This window comes from Trichosurus vulpecula, chromosome 9 (assembly GCF_011100635.1).
Source record: "Trichosurus vulpecula isolate mTriVul1 chromosome 9, mTriVul1.pri, whole genome shotgun sequence".
Classification (NCBI taxonomy): domain Eukaryota; kingdom Metazoa; phylum Chordata; class Mammalia; order Diprotodontia; family Phalangeridae; genus Trichosurus; species Trichosurus vulpecula.
In genome coordinates, this window is record NC_050581.1 from 78,679,584 (window position 1) to 78,695,426 (window position 15,843).

At 38.1% G+C, this 15,843-nt stretch overlaps 1 protein-coding gene across 2 annotated transcripts in view; it reads left to right on the forward strand.

The window, feature by feature from the left end:
* The window catches only part of XPO6 (exportin 6), a 127,026-nt gene that overhangs the window by 62,122 nt on the left and 49,061 nt on the right, over positions 1 to 15,843 (forward strand). For both annotated transcript variants that reach the window (XM_036737805.1, XM_036737806.1), the window contains one exon: positions 2,444 to 2,553. In XM_036737805.1, the coding sequence (XP_036593700.1) occupies positions 2,444 to 2,553 (110 nt within the window). The remainder of the gene's footprint in view (positions 1 to 2,443; positions 2,554 to 15,843) is intronic.

The window sequence follows — 15,843 nt, forward strand, 5'->3', positions numbered from 1 at the left end:
ACTAGCAGTACAGTAATGGATTTTAAACTCTTTATGCCCATTTTAGAAGCAAAAACTTGAGAAATTTGAAAGGGGACCAGGTGCAGAAGAAAGTGGCCTTAGCTGATAGAGAGAAGTAGTCAGATAACTTGGAACATCTCATCAGAATCATTAAGGAAACTTGAAAATGAACATCTTTTGTTTTTTTTTTTTTTTTTTTTTTTTGATTAAGAAATTCCACACCTCGAACATTGCAATCATGACTAAGGAACTATTCTCTTTGGCTTATGCTTTTCCCCCCTTTCCTGTAGGCAGCAGGGACAGAGCCAGGAGAAAGGGAGAGACAGAAGATTAGTGAAAGAGGGAAAACATGATAGCAGGGGCAGTCTGCTCCAAAACCCAGGATGGAAGAGGATTTTGTCTAGTATTTATTTCTGCTGTTCTTTTTTTTCCTCCCAGTCTTTGATGATATAGGTAAATGGCAGGCCAGAAATTGACATGCTGTTCACCAATATTAAGTCTGACGAACATAATGACATATTAAGTATTTCTTGGAAGGCTTTAGATGGACTTAAAAATTTTCCTTCCCCTCTGGCTCTCCTTCATTTTCTGATCCTGTGATCAGAATGGTATTGCTGTGGGGCAGCCCATAGATAGTCACGTGGGGTGGATAGTCATATGGAAGGGGAAGGGGAAGGTTTAGACTAGACAGTGGGAGCAGAGTGTGCCAAGTGAGAAGTTTTGAGGTAGAGTTGTAGGGTTGCCTTGTACATAAAAAGTGTTTAGTTTGAATTGAACTGAATTGACCTTGTAGTAGGAAGAAAGTGACGTAGTACTCAGTGAGAAGGGAGTATGTGGAAAGAGGACTAGACTTTGGAGTCTTGGGTTTGCCTCTGGCCTCTGCTGTGTAATACTCGGTGACCTTTGGCAAGTCATTGAGCTTGTCTGGGCCTCAGTCTCCTCACCTGTGAAATGAACAGTTTGGATTAGATGGCTTCTAAGACCCTATACTCTGATCAGGAATTGTTCCAAATTGTGTTTCGTAGTTGGGGCCTTGGTAGTTGCCCCTACTTACGCAGATTGGAAAATGCCTGCAGAGTTGTATTGTGTTAATTTTTTTTCTTCTACACTTTTACACTTAATTTTTATTTTTAGCTTCATTTCTTCTAGCTAATCTTGTTTTTGTGGCCAAGCAATTTTTTTCTTTGAGGCTTTGTTATTCCCTTCTTTGGGGCTACTTCTTAGGCTTCACAGCTCATAGAATTTCTTCATTGTCTTTTATGTTTCCTTCTATTTACTCATATTGGATGGATTACACAGGTTAGTTATTGGATTGGGACTTTGTTGGAGGGTCAGGCTTTACCTCTTGTAGAACTTTTGGATGGGTTGAGTAAGGCCCCATTTGGTTCTCCCTGATTTGTAGTTTGGATGCTGTTACTGTTGCCATTCTGAATGGAATTGTTCAGACCACACTTAATGTCTGTCTCAGCCTCCAGGTGATCGATCCGTTGGCCTCAGCATGTTTTCTATCTCCTTCTCCTTGAACAATTTCCAGTTAGGAGTTGGTACCATTTCCTGTTGTCTCCGTTGATTGTTAGCTGTTGCACTGGTCTTAGACCTCTTACAAGGACTTCTCACGTCGACATTTAAGACCTGACTTGGCCATGTTTATTGCTGTGGCCTTGTCTCCATATACGGTGACTTAAGTAGGCACACCTTGTTCCCCAGTTCTGTTCTGTTAGGCTAGGCTGGGATCTGACTTCAGGCCCCAGTTACGGCTCTCTTACTGAATTAAGAGACCCAAGAGTGTCCTTATTTACAACGCCTGTTAGATTTAGGCCCATTTACTAGAGCTTGCATTGTCTTCCTTGGCACAACACTTCTCTCTGTGTTTGTAATATTCAGATCTGATTATTGGGGTTTGAACTGGCTTCCCTGATGTGATCCTATTCCAGACTTCTGCGTGGGTTCTAGTTGTATTTTTGTACAGTTGTGGATCAGACAGAAGAGCTTTGATTTTCTTTATCATTTTTGTTATTTGGGGTCCTTTTCAGATCTTTTCTGGGGTCTGTAGGAGAGTTGTACTTTTTGGCATCTTTTTTGTCTTACATCTTAATCAGAAGGCCAAATTTGATTCTTTACCTTATTTTTTTTTTAGTCACCGAAACTTTTGGTTTTCGAATAATTTATTTATTCTCTTTTATAACACTACTTCTACATAATATCTATTAAAAGAGTTTGTCTGTAACTATGTATAAAGCTTTTAACTTGACTGTCTTGAGCAGAAAAAATTAAGGGACTGTTTTTACAAAAGTGATCAAATTCTTTGATTTCACATATTGGAGGAATTTTTATTTAGGAAGTAGCATGCTTTTGTTTTTAACTTTTAAATCAACAGCCTTTTCAAAAATAAGCAATTTCTATTTTTATTAATTTCATTATCTGTATTTCTTTTGTGTTATAGCCTACACATGAAGGTTACTTCTCTTGTTTGGATATCTGGACCCTTTTTTTGGACTACCTGACTAGTAAAATTAAAAGTCGTTTGGCAGATAAGGAAGCCGTACTCAGCAGGTAAACAATAAAACTACTTACTGCTAGAAGCTGAATGGCATTCATTAATATTCCTTGTGGCCTAAATGAAGTGACTCAGATGAGCTTCTGATGTGAGACAAAATCGTGTTAGCTTAAAGTAGAGAAATGCCATTACACATATTTTCCTTAAGCCTCATTTCCTTGTTTACATGCCCTTAACACATTTCCCAATTTATTTTTTAGCTTACCAACATGATATTGAGAAATGTATTGCAGAGAAATTCTTGGAGCTGATGCAACACACCATTTTATGGTTGGTTGCAAGGTTCCGCCTGCTAGTTAACAGGCAAATTTAGTGTAAGAATTTGCAAACTCTTAGGATATGACTTGACTAATTATTTTAGAATATCTGCATATTAGAAGATTAAGTACCTTGGCATTTTTTAGTTGATAGAAACTTAGTATACCTCTCAGTGAGATGAACAAGAATGAATTTTGGGCCCACAGAAAAACCTTATTATTAAATTATAAACAATTAAATTTGTATACACTATTGGGTAGACTTTTGATTCTAGTGTTACATTCACAAGATGTTAATAATACAAAAAATCAAGAAGGTAGAATATGTTGTTAAAATTTTAAATCTGACTAAAAGCATTGGCTCTTGTCTAGTATGTGTTCTGTCAGCACATGAGTTAACAATCTAGGCACCATCTTGTACTAGTCCAGAATTTGTTTATATTTTGTACAATTTGCAGCTGTCATAATTTGCATAGAAAATATTCCTTAAATATTGCTTAGACATGAAACTGGCTTCCATCTGAATGGATTGCCATGTAAAAGTTGTGAATTCCCTGTCCCTGGAATTGTGCAAGGATGACCACTTGTTAGGGGATTTGTATGTGGAATGGTTGTTTGGACTAGGTGACCACCAAGGCCAATTTCGTCTCATATTTTATGGTTGTAAATAAGGTATTGGGATTAGGTGTTGTAAACTACACTTAAAAAACAACCACCAAGAGTATTTATAATACAAATATTAACATTTACTCCTTTATTCATAAAATGCTGCTTTTTAGTTACAAAAAGGAAGTCCCAAGTTAACCATAATATTGGTTCAAATGTGGTTATTGCTAGTATATTCATGATCAGAAACTCTCATTGCAAAATAGCAGTTCCTCTCTCTGGCATAATCCTCTGGCATAATCATTGGTTGGTTGGTTCTTTATTCTTGAAGAGGACCAAATGACGTCACTGTGTTGAGGTCAAGGTACATGTGTCCAACTGTCGCCCATCAGACCAATGCAAGCTTGGAAGGCCCTATCACAGGTTGGGCACAAATAGTCCATATGAACATTTGGGAAACGTCTCTAAATTTGCACATCTCGTGTTTCATTTGAGCTACTACAATTCTATTTTGCTCACAGAGCACAGTGCCTTCTTTGATGCAGGCATGCCATACTAAGTGGCACTGTGCTAGTGTCTCCCATGTCTCACAATTGATTCCAGAGTTCTTCAGAGAGACCTTGAGAGTGTCCTTCTGTTGCTTCTTCTGACCTCCATATAAACACTTGCCTTGTGTGGGTTTTTGGAAGGATATTTTTATAGGCAAATGTACATTTGACATTTGAAGAGCATGGCCAGCCCATTGGAGTTGTGCTCTCTGCAGTCAAATTTGAATGCTTGGCAGTTCAACTCAAGAAAAAGGACCTCTGTGTCTGGTACTTTATCTTGTCAGGTGATCTTCAGAATCTTCCCACGACAATTCAAATGGAAACGATTGAGTTTCCTCACTTGGCCCTGGTATACTGTCCAGGTTTCACAGGCTTACAACAATGAGGTCAGCACAGCAGCTCTGTAGACCTTCAGTTTGGTAGGCAGTCTAATACTTACTCTTCTCTCCCACACTTTCCTTTGGAGCCTCCCAAACACTGAACTAGCTTTGGCAATGCATGCATCAATCTATGTGGACATCCTTGGAAAGTATATTGCCAAGGTAAGTGAACTTATCTGATAATTCCACGTATGGATGGTGTAGTGCTGGCTGGTGGAGAACCTCTGTTTTCTTAGTGTTAATTGTTAGGCCAAAATTAGCACGAGCATCAGGGAATCGTTTCATACTTTGTTGCATCTCAGCCTCAGAGGCTGCATTGAGTGCACAATCATCTATGAACAAAAAGTCACATACCAACTCTCCCTCTACTTTATTTACTATCAGTGTGGTACCTGATTTTGATGCCATTTTTTTCCTCATTGAAAGGATCTGACATCATTGCTGGAAACATCATGCTAAAAAGCACACATCCTTGCTTCACTCCATTGGAGACTGGGAAAGCACGAGAGCATCATCTGTTATCCACAACCCATTAATGTTGAGGTAGAATCAAGATGGCCAAATGGGAGCTAGCAGTTCTGCCTTAGCTCTTTCACATCCTCCCCTACAATGACTGATAAAGAGCACCAGACCAAATTCTAATCAGGAAAGCCAAGAAAAAGTCACAGTGAGTCATTTTTCTAGCCTATGGCAGCTTAAGAAGGCAGATAAAGAGTTTCTGTAGACACTGAGGTAAGGCCTGGCCAGGAGTGCAGTGCAATACCAACAGTGGTACCACAATAAGCAGAAGCAGGGAGCAGCCCAGCACCTAAGGATAGTAAGAAGATTGAACACCTGGGCTGAAAGATCTCAGAGTCCCACCCCTCCGCTGTCCCTGGGAGTAGGGACAGATGCCAACAGGCAGCTCTGTCACCCATTACCTGCTTTCGGGTCACAGATCCAGGCAGAAAGGAGTAATTGTGGTTGCAAAGAACAAGTTCCAAAATCATAGCTATGTGGCTGTAAGCCCAGGAGCGGGGGAGGGGAAGAACTCATTTCTAATCTTTAGCCCTGCACATAAACCTACAGTGGAATAAACTGAGGCAGGAAACGAAACAAGGGAAAGCCTCCAGTTCAGCTTCTCTCAAACAGCAGAGCCTACCCAGCGGGCTAACAGTGACTGAGTCTAACAGCAGTCTAAAAAACTTGACCACACATAGGCCAACAGACCCAAACCAGGTCAGAAATTTGTAGACTTGAAGGGCAGTGAACAAACAGACCTCTTCCTGCATCACATCACTTTGGAAATACTGAAGGCTTGCAGACCCCCAGACTGAACTGTGAAAGCAGCAGAAAGACATAAAAGAACAGAAGCTAAGGCCAGATGTACTTCCTCAGGGGAGCAGAGCCTGGCACCAGCCTGAAGTCCAGGGTCAAGAAATGGGCTGGAAGAATGAACAAACAAAAAGAACCTAATCATAAAGACCTACTATGGTGACAAGGAAATGTAAGACAATCTCAGAAGAAGGGAATGATTCAAAAACGTCTACAAGCAAAGCCTCAAAGAAAAATGAAGACTGGATACAAGCCCAACAAGGTTTCTGGAAGAGTTAAAGAGATTTTTAAAAAGAGCAAAAAAGTGATTTTAGATTAATGTTAATTAATCTTACATAAATCCTAACAATTAATGTTTTTGAATGAGTCTGTTAAAAAACTATCATGTTTCTTGTTTGTCGCAATTACATAGAATAGTCTGGCCCTCTTGGTTCCAGGAGTATGTTTAGAAGGGCCTTCCTTTCCATTTAAGAAAATATTATCACTTTATAATGGTTATTTTGCAGATAAATGACTGTACAAAATATGTAATTTGAAAATGTTGTTGTCACCTCACTACAGTGGTAGTAGGATTTAAAATATCATAACCAGTTTGCTCCCTGAAAAACATTAAGCTTCTGTGGAAATGCCTAGGCTTCTATCTTCCTTTTGACTATTGTCACTGATAGTCTTGGTTGTCTCAATTGAATTGGTACTTCATTGTTGATAATCTGTTTGTCATCATGAATAAGATGTGACCTGCCATTACATCAAACATGCTGGGCATTAAGTGTATCTTTTTTTTTTTAAGTCGGTCACTATTTTGTGGTTTATATTGTTAAGTGTATGTTAACTGCTGTGACATTTATTGCTAATTATCATGGTCCTAGTTGTGTGCAACCCCAGAGTATCTCTACTTTAGCTTCTGTCTTCTTCACTTCCCACCTAAATTTTATTCCAGGTTTCAAAGGTCTTGAGTAATTTCCCTAGCAGCTTATGACAATGGAGAGACTCCTCACAGTGTTAGGAATGTCAGCAATCAGATGAACAAGTGATGGAGCATATTGCCTAGACTAGCAGGAGCCCTTTCTTTGTCTCCTCCTTCTGTCCACAGATGCTGAAGATGTACTATGGCCAGGGGACATCTCCCTAAGTGAATAGCTTTTTACTTTAAGCATCTGATTTCTTTGTAGTATCTATCTACAAAGCTTCTAGTGATTACTAATTGGTACTCCCAGTTTGATACATTTTTATTTTCTCCAAAGTTTTTTTTTATCAGGTGAAATGTATTTCCTTAATACTTACTAAGAAGCAGAAGTATGGAGACAAGTGTCCATTCATATTTTTGAAGTTACATTTTTGGAAAGAATTTCAGTAGCAACTGCTGCTTGCAGGAAGTATTCTTGAATGTTTTCTTGTTATAATTCGAAAATGTAGGTGTGGTTATACCACAAGTATTGCACTGACATCCTGTTCCTTGTGGTTTAAAGTTTTTATTTCATGATCTCTAGGCGTTGTAGTATACGCAGTGAGCAGCCCAGACATATATATGGCACGTGACTTATTCTAGAAGCTCAGAAAAATTTAGAGTTGTTAAGGTTTCTATTTCACAGAGATGTCACAATGTCAACAAGATTGACAATATCAAAGCCATTGTTGAAAGTTATTATTAAGACATTTCAGTCATGTCTGACCATTTGTGATCCCATTTTGGAGTTTTCTTGGCAAAGATAGTAGAGTGGTTTGTCATTTCCTTCTCTAGCTCATTTTACAGATGAGGAAACTGAGGCAGACAGGGTCAAATGACTTGCCCAGGGTCACACAAGTATTAAGTGTCTGAGGCCATATTTGAACTTATGAAGGGAATCTTCCTGATTCCAAGCCCAGTGCTCTAACGGCTGCACCACTTCTCTCTCCCTTCCTGCACTGCTGCACCATGCCACCCCCACCTCCCCCAGTAATGCTGCAGTTGCCTTCTTTTTTGGCCTGGTAAAGACCAGGCAGCTATCCTTTAGAGTAACTCTTTTTCCCCTCAAGAAAGATAAGGCAATTTGAAACCTTCAGACAACTGAGTGCTGGGCCTTGGAGTCTTGAAGACTCCTCTGAGTTCAGACGTGGCTTCAGACACTTACTAGTTGTGTGATGCTGGGCAAGTCACTTGACCCTGTTTGCCTCAATTTCCTTATCTGTAAAATGAGCTGGAAAAGGAAATGGAAACCACTCCAGTATCTCCGACAAGAAAACTCCATATGGGGTCATAGAATTGGACGAGACTGAAAGCAGCTGAACACAACTGAACGACAACTAGCCAATAGAACGTTGACTAGTATTAGATTTTGGACCAGCACCAGGGAAATGTGACCTTGGGTTGGATTTTAAAAACAGATGTAGATGAATATGGGAAGCACTAATTTTTTGGGGGGGAGGGGTGGCTACATTATTCAATTTAATACTTTATTGTGTAGTGTTGGTAAAGTCATTGGTATCAGTCAGCGAACTTTTTTTTTTTTCAGCAGTTGTGTGTTAGGCACTATGCCAAGTACTAGCTATACTAGGAACTAGTGGGACAAATAAGTGAGACAGGGAGATAGCGTGTACATAAATAGGTGTGGTGGGTGTATGTGTGTGTGTGTATGTATATAGATGTGTGTATTGTCTATGTATATATGCATGTATACAAATATGTGTCTGTACTTAGCAGTACTACTTTGTGTGTATATATATCTATATATGGGTGTGTGTATATATATGTATATATGAGAGACATATGTGATCTAAACGTTGTATGTATGATATATATCAAAGCTGACACAAGATAATCTTGGATGGAAATGCACTAACATGGGGTTGTAGTGGGCTGGTGATGAGGAGGAGAAGATGGTACTTAAGCTGAGTTGTGGAGGAAACCAAAGAGTCCAAAGAGGTAGAGGTGAAGAGGGGAGATTTCAGGCATGAGGGGCGGCTGATGTGAAGGTGTGGAAATTAAGTGTCATGAATGAGGAATATGAAAAGATTTATTTGGAAAGGCAGAAAGGAGCTGGGTTGTGGAGAGCTTTGAATGCCAGAGGACTTCATATTTGATGCTAGAAGTAATAACGAGCCACCAAAACATGAGTAGAGAGTGACATAGTTAGACCTGCCTTTTTAGGAAGATGAGTTCGGTGATTCTGTGGAGGATGGATTAGAGCTGGGAGGGACTTGCGTCGGAGAAGCCAGTAAAAAGATTTTTGTACTGGCTACTTTTGATGAGGGCTTGCATCAGGGAGGAAGTTGTGAAGATAAGGGGATGTATATGAGACTGGTCCTTGGATTTGGCAATTGATCGGATATGTAAGATGAATGAGAGTGAAAAATCACTTAGATTGTGAAACTTCAGTGACTGGAAGGATAGTGGTACCTTTGAAAATCATACAGAAGAAGTGCAAGAGGAATGGATTTGAGAGGAAAGATCCTGTTGCATTTGACATGCTCAGTAGGCAGTTGATGGTATGGGGCTGGAGCTCAGGAGAAGAGAGTTGGACTAGGAATCATCTATGTAGATGATAATTGAATTCATGAGAACTGATGAGGTCATCAAGTGAGAAAATATAGGGAGAAAAGAAAAGAGAGCCCAGTAGAGAACATCCACCGTTATCAGGTATAGTAGTAGTAGTTGTGGTAGTCTAGCAAAGGAGCCTGAGGATATGGTGTGGAGAGAACAGAGCAGTGTCATGAAAGTGCAGAGAAAGTTATGTCCGTCAGGAGAGGGTGGTCAGCTATGTTAGGTGCTGCAGAGATGTTGAGGATAAAGATTGAGAAGCGTCTATTAGGTTTGGTAATTAAGGGATCATTGGTAATTTTGGAATGGGCAGTTTCATTTGATTGCAGTTAGAAGGCAGATTGCAGAGGATTTAGAATTAAATGAGAGGAAGAGGAAGTACCAGTGTAGCAGAAAAAATGATAAGAGAATTAAAAACTGCGTAGCAGTGATCATAGGATCTAGCAGTATTTCAGTTGTTGGCCAGGGTTTATTCATTTGCATCTATCTGGGTTTCTTACACTTATTTTTTTCTACTTTGGATTGAAGAAATCTTTTTTTTTTTTTTGTATGGCTAATATGAGTAAACTTTTGAGTATCAGGTTTTGATTTTTGGTTAAGTTGATGTTCAGTCTCCTTTGTTGTTGTTTGTTTAGAATAGATATGTGAGAGAATTTTATGAAAGCATTTTGTGATTTTTAGAGTATTATACAAAATGTAAGTTATTGACTTCAATTTTTCCACTTTTCTTGAGCGTTGAACTTGGAATGACAGGACCGGAGTTCAAGTCCCAGCTCTACCATTTACTACTTATCAAATCACCTGACTTTTCTGGGTCTCAGTTTCCTTATCTGTAAAATGAGAGAATTGGATCCAGATGACTGATAAAGGTTCCTTCCAGCTCAGACTCTTTGAGTGTATGATCATATAGCATTTTAACATATACTACAACATAAAATCTATTACATTTCTTATTTTTAAGAATAATTTCTTACTATATTTCTTATACTTATATTTTCATTTAAATAAATAAATGGCCTAATGTGGTTATTTCAGTAACTGATTCACTTTGCTGATTAATATTATCAAAATAAGGGGATTTTGACTCATGTGGTTAAAAAGTAACTCTAAATTCTGAAATAAACTGAGGTATTATTCATTGGTCTTCTGTTTTTCATTTGCTTGTGCTAACTATTGTTAATGACTATGCCCAGGATCATAGGTTAAAGATACTGTCAAGGTGTCCATACAAGGTACTTTTCTGTATCCAGGCGTCCCCAGTCTTGCCTGTTTTGACTTAATGGTAGTTCAGAGTTCTAGGCGGAGAGTAGCTCTTTTAGGTTCTGTGTAAAAATTTAGTATTATTAATCTCATTGGCACCACCCTGACAACTTTATTGTGTCTAGTGTTTTAGTTGATTACTGTGTGCCATTTCACCACTGTGTTATTGTCCTATCCCTGTCTTGGGACATAAGTTGGAGTAGATTTTTAAACAATACTCATTTAGTAGCCTTTTGGAGGCAATGATATATAAGCGTAGTGGACATGGAATCAAGAGGGATCTGGGTTGGAATCCTGTTCTGACTCTTTCTAGGCATATCTCTGTAGACAAGTTATTTAACATCTCTTGAGTGTCCGTTTTCTCATCCGTAAAATGGAGATAATATTACTAGCTGTAGTTACTACCCTGGAGGTTCACACCTTCCATCTCCATCACTTGGTTTAGATTCTTTTTGTTCTTGTCTTGCAGGTCATTCTTTCTCTTCTATCAAGTTTAGTATCTCCCTCACATCTCTTCTTTCCATCCCATCCGCCCCTTCATAATTAGTGAACTTAAGTATACATGTACACATTGGCTCCTTAGTCACCTTGACCTCCTAGTTAAAAATGTGCCTCAACTCTCATGTTCTCATCTTCACTCCCTCTCAGTTACCCATAGGGATTGACCACATATTGATCTCATCATCACTCCTAACTGGTAATTCCTTGGTCTTAAATCTTGAAATTTTTCCTATCTTTCTATGTCCCTTTTAGTCTCATTGCCGCTGTTCTTTGTTCTTGCCACGAACACCAGCCTTTTCTTCTAGTTTGTCACTATTGCTTTGATCTTACCTTCTTTCTTTTAGTCTTAACCTTAGGGTTGACCCAATTCTGCAACATAACATCTTTAAATCCCTTGCCTTATTGCCACTCCCCTAGCACAGGCTCCTAATCCCACCTTCTCTGCTTCTGAATGAATACTGCTGGAGAAAGTCCTTGGACCTTGCTGACTTGACCTGCTGCTCCTTACTCTGATCTCAGCTAGGCCCTCACTGCTGTATGATTATTTTTTATTCTCTCTTGGTTGACTGTAACATTTCTCATAGCAGCGATTCCAACCTTTTTTCTCCTTTAGTTCCATATAACATCTTCCCTCCTCCCTCTTAGCAAAAGATTCATTTTCCTACTTTGCAGTTATTGGGTTTCCAGAAGGGGCTGCTGCCTGGGGTTCTAAGATTTTTGGAACAGCCTCTTTCAATCCTCTGAGTTATAGGGAGCCACTAGAGTTCATTGAGCAGGGCATTAACGTGGTCAGGCTTGTGCTTCAGAAAAATCAACTTGATAGCTGAATGAAGGATGGATTTTGGAATAAGGGGAGACTCAAAACAATGAATAGTTATAATTTTCTCAGAATAGACTAGGGTTAAGGGTGATGGGAGACAGAACCAGACTGTGTGAGGGGAGAGAAGGGGCCTCTAGGAGCAATGTTGAGAGGGTGAAAATAAGATTTGACAACGATTGGATATGTAGAGTGAATGTGAGGAGTAGAGTATGACACTGAGTTTCTGAGTCTGTGTCACTGGGAGGTAGTGTCCTCAGCAATAATTGGGAAGGTAGGAATAAAAGAGGGTTTGAGGATGTGGCTAGAGAGTTGGAAAATCCCAAGAGACAGTAGTGTCATGGAAACTTAGGATAGAGTATCTAGGAGACAAGTAAATAGATTAGTAGGTTCAAATGCTGAAGGAAAGGTCAAGAAGGATAAAGATAGAAGTCCATTAGATATTGCAATTAAGAGATCATTGCAAAATGACAATTTTTTTAAACAAATGAAATCAGATTTTAAAAATTAGAGAAATATTATTTGTTCATGGGTAGGCAGGGCCAATATAATAAAAATGACAGTTTTACCTAAATAATTTATATATTCAATGCTATCTCAGTTTAATTACCAAAATATAATTTTTCTGAGTTAGAAAAAACAATTACAAAATTCATTTGGAAGAACAAAAGGTCAAGAATATCAAAGGAACTAATGAAAAAAATATAAAGGAAGGAGGTTTAGCAGTACCAGATCTTAAACTATAAGGCAGTAATTATCAAAATTAACTGGTATTGGCTAAGAGATAGAAAGGTAGATCAGTGGAACACAGTAGACATAATTTATAGCAGCAAATGACTATAGTAACCTTTAAGTATAAAGACTTAAGTTTTGGGGATAAGAATTCATGATTTGGTAAAAAATTGTTGGGAAAGCTAGCAAGCAGTCTGGCAGGAATCGGGCATAGACCAACATCTTACATAGTTTACCAAGATAAGGTCAGAATGGATACATGACCTAGATATAAAGAGAGAGATTACAAGAAAATTTGAAGAACGTGGAACATATTACCTGTTAGTCTTTTGGATAGGTGACCAATTTATGAATAAAACAAGAGATTAGAGAGCACTGTGAAGTGTAAAATGGCTAATTTCAGTTACATTAAATTAATAGTTTTGTACAAATAAAACAAATGTAGCTAAAATCAGAAGGAAAGCAGAAAATTGGGGAAACTTTTATAGATCGTTTCTCAGATAAAGGTCTTATATCTTAAGTATATAAAGAACTTTGCCAGATCTATAACAATAAGTCATTCCTCAATTAATAAATGGTCAAAGAGGCAATTTTCCAGTGAAGAAATCAAAACAATTACAGTTGTATGCAAAAATGTTCTAAATCATTATTGATTAGAGAAATACAAATTAAAACAACCTTGAGATACTTTATGCCTATCAGATTGGCTAAAATGATTGAAGGGGAAAGCGACAAATGTTGGAGGGGATATGGAAAAATTGGGACACTAATTCACTGTTGGTGGAGCTGTGACTGAACTAACCATTTTGGAGAGCAATCTGAAATTATGCCCAAAGAGTTATTAAACTGCCTATATCCTTTGATCCGGCAATGCCACTACCAGGTCTATTTCCAAAGTAGATTAGGGAAAAAGAAAAAGAACCTATATGTTGTAAAATATTTATAATAGCTCTCTTTGTGGTGGTAGAGAACTGGAAATTGTGGGGATGCCTGTCAACTGGGGAATGGCTGAACAAGTTGTGGTATATGATTGTGGTGGAATACTACTGTGCTGTAAGAAATGATGAGCTTGAAGATTTTAGACTTGCATAAAATAATGAAGAGTGAAATGAGCGGAAGCAAGAGAACACTGTATACAGTATAAGAATAAGCAATATTGTTTTAAGAACAACTTTGAGCGAATAAGTCATTTTGACTATTATAAATAACCAAATTAACTTTGTAGTTAATATGAACCTATGAAGGTAATATGGACCTATGAAGATAATACGGACCTATGAAGGAAGATGCTATCTTCATCCACAGAAGGAACTGATAAGTAGAAATATGTGTAGAATGATTTTACATATATATACATATTTGTATCTAATGGTACTTGTGTCTAGAGTGGGCGGGAGGGAGGGAAGAAAAAAGGAAAAAAGTTACATGGTAGGTTTATATATATATATTGAAAGGGAATAGCAAATTGTATGTAATAGATTTGCCGTGTCATGTGTAAACATCTTTTTATGGAAATTCTTGTTTTATTTCTTAAATTCAGAATTAAAAAAAAGATCATTGCTAGCTTTGGTTAGGGTGTTTCAGTTCACTAATGAGGTCAGAAACCAAATTGCAAAGGGGTTAGAAGAGAAAATAAAAAAAAAATTCTGAACTTAACAAATATCAAGTGAAAGAGTATTTCCATGTTCATAGTAGAACAGAAAAAGAAGATTGTATACGAAACCGTGGGTTTCTGTTATATACAGCTTGCTTTTCTTTTTACATATATTACAAATTCAGCATGTAGCTTTCAAAGCAGTTTTGCCTGCTTGTGGTTTTTTTCTTGCCTTTTTTTCTGTTCATTTAAAGAATGCTTTGGTTCTTTTTCTTTTTTTACTGCCTTATCCCACCCATCTCCTATCCGCCCTCAAATTGGGGGGGGGGAAAGGAAAGAAAAACAAAATCCTTTTAATAAATATGCATAATCAAATAAAACTGCTACACTGACGGACTGCATCTGAAAATATATGTTTTATTCTGTATGTTGAGTCCGTCATCTCTCTGTCGTGAGGTGGGTAGTTGTGGTTGGATATTGCATTGATCAGAGTTCTTAGATCTTTCAAAAGTTGTTTTTCTTTATATTATTGTTATTGTATAAGTTGTTTTCTTGATTCTGTTCATTGCATTCTGCAATAATTCATACAAATTTTCCCAGGATTCTCTGAAGTAGTTCCTTTTGAAATTTCTTAAAGTATAATGCTACTCTATTACATTCATATACCATGGTTTGTCCAGCCATTTCACAGTTGGTGGATACTCAGCTAGTTTCCAGTTCTTTGCTATGCTACAACAAAAAAGGCTGCTATAAATACATTTGACATGTTAATTCTTTTCTTTTTGATCTTTTTGAGATGAGGTTTAGGCCTAGTAGTGCTATTACAAGGGTCAAAAGGTACTCACAGTTTAGTGGCTTTTTGTCATGGCTCCACATTGCTTTTTAGAGTGGATAGAGCGATTCCGAGCTCCGTCAGCAGTGCATTAGCATTCAGGCTTTCCCTGCAGCCCCTCCAACAATTCTCACTTGCCTTTTTGTCATCTTTGCTGAATTGATGTGTGTGAGGTAGAACCTTAGAATACATTTCTCTAATAATGATTCATATTTTTGACCACATATGCTCAATCATACTCTAGTTGATTTGTTGGGCATACCAAATATTTAATTGTGACTGACCCAATTACGGAAAAGGGGGTAGTGAGGTGTTAAATAATAATGCTAATAATAATAGCTAACGCTTACTGTGTGCCAGGCACTGCTAAGAACCTTACAAATATTATCTCATTTGATCCTCACAACAACCCTGGGAGGGAGGTGCTATTACTATCCCCATTTTACAGTTAAGGAAACAGAAGCAAACAAAAGTTAAGTGACTGGCCCAGGGTCACACAGCTAGTAGGTGTCCAAGGCTGGATTTGAACTCCGGTCTTACTGACTTCATGCCTGGCTTTTCTATTTGCTGCACCAGCTAGCTGCCTTCTCTGCTGTTAGTTTATTGGGTTGTTACCTTGTTAGGATTCTTGGCATTTTAGATTGTTGAGACAGCTGCAACTGCTTTACCTCTTATGCATAATTTTTATTTTGTGCTGGTTTGAGAGGTATGAGGATTGGATTTCTCCAGTCTATGTCTAGTCCTTCATCTTGTTGATCATGTGACTTGGAAGTCTTCCTTTTGCTTTTTCTTTCTATCCCCAGTGCTTAGCACAGTGCCTCATCACTCTTGGTAGTAATAGTAAAGGTAAGTGTTTAGTTTTTATCAGGCACTGACTAGTTTTCCTACTGCTACATTTAAAGAAATGCAACTATAGAATTTTGGTATT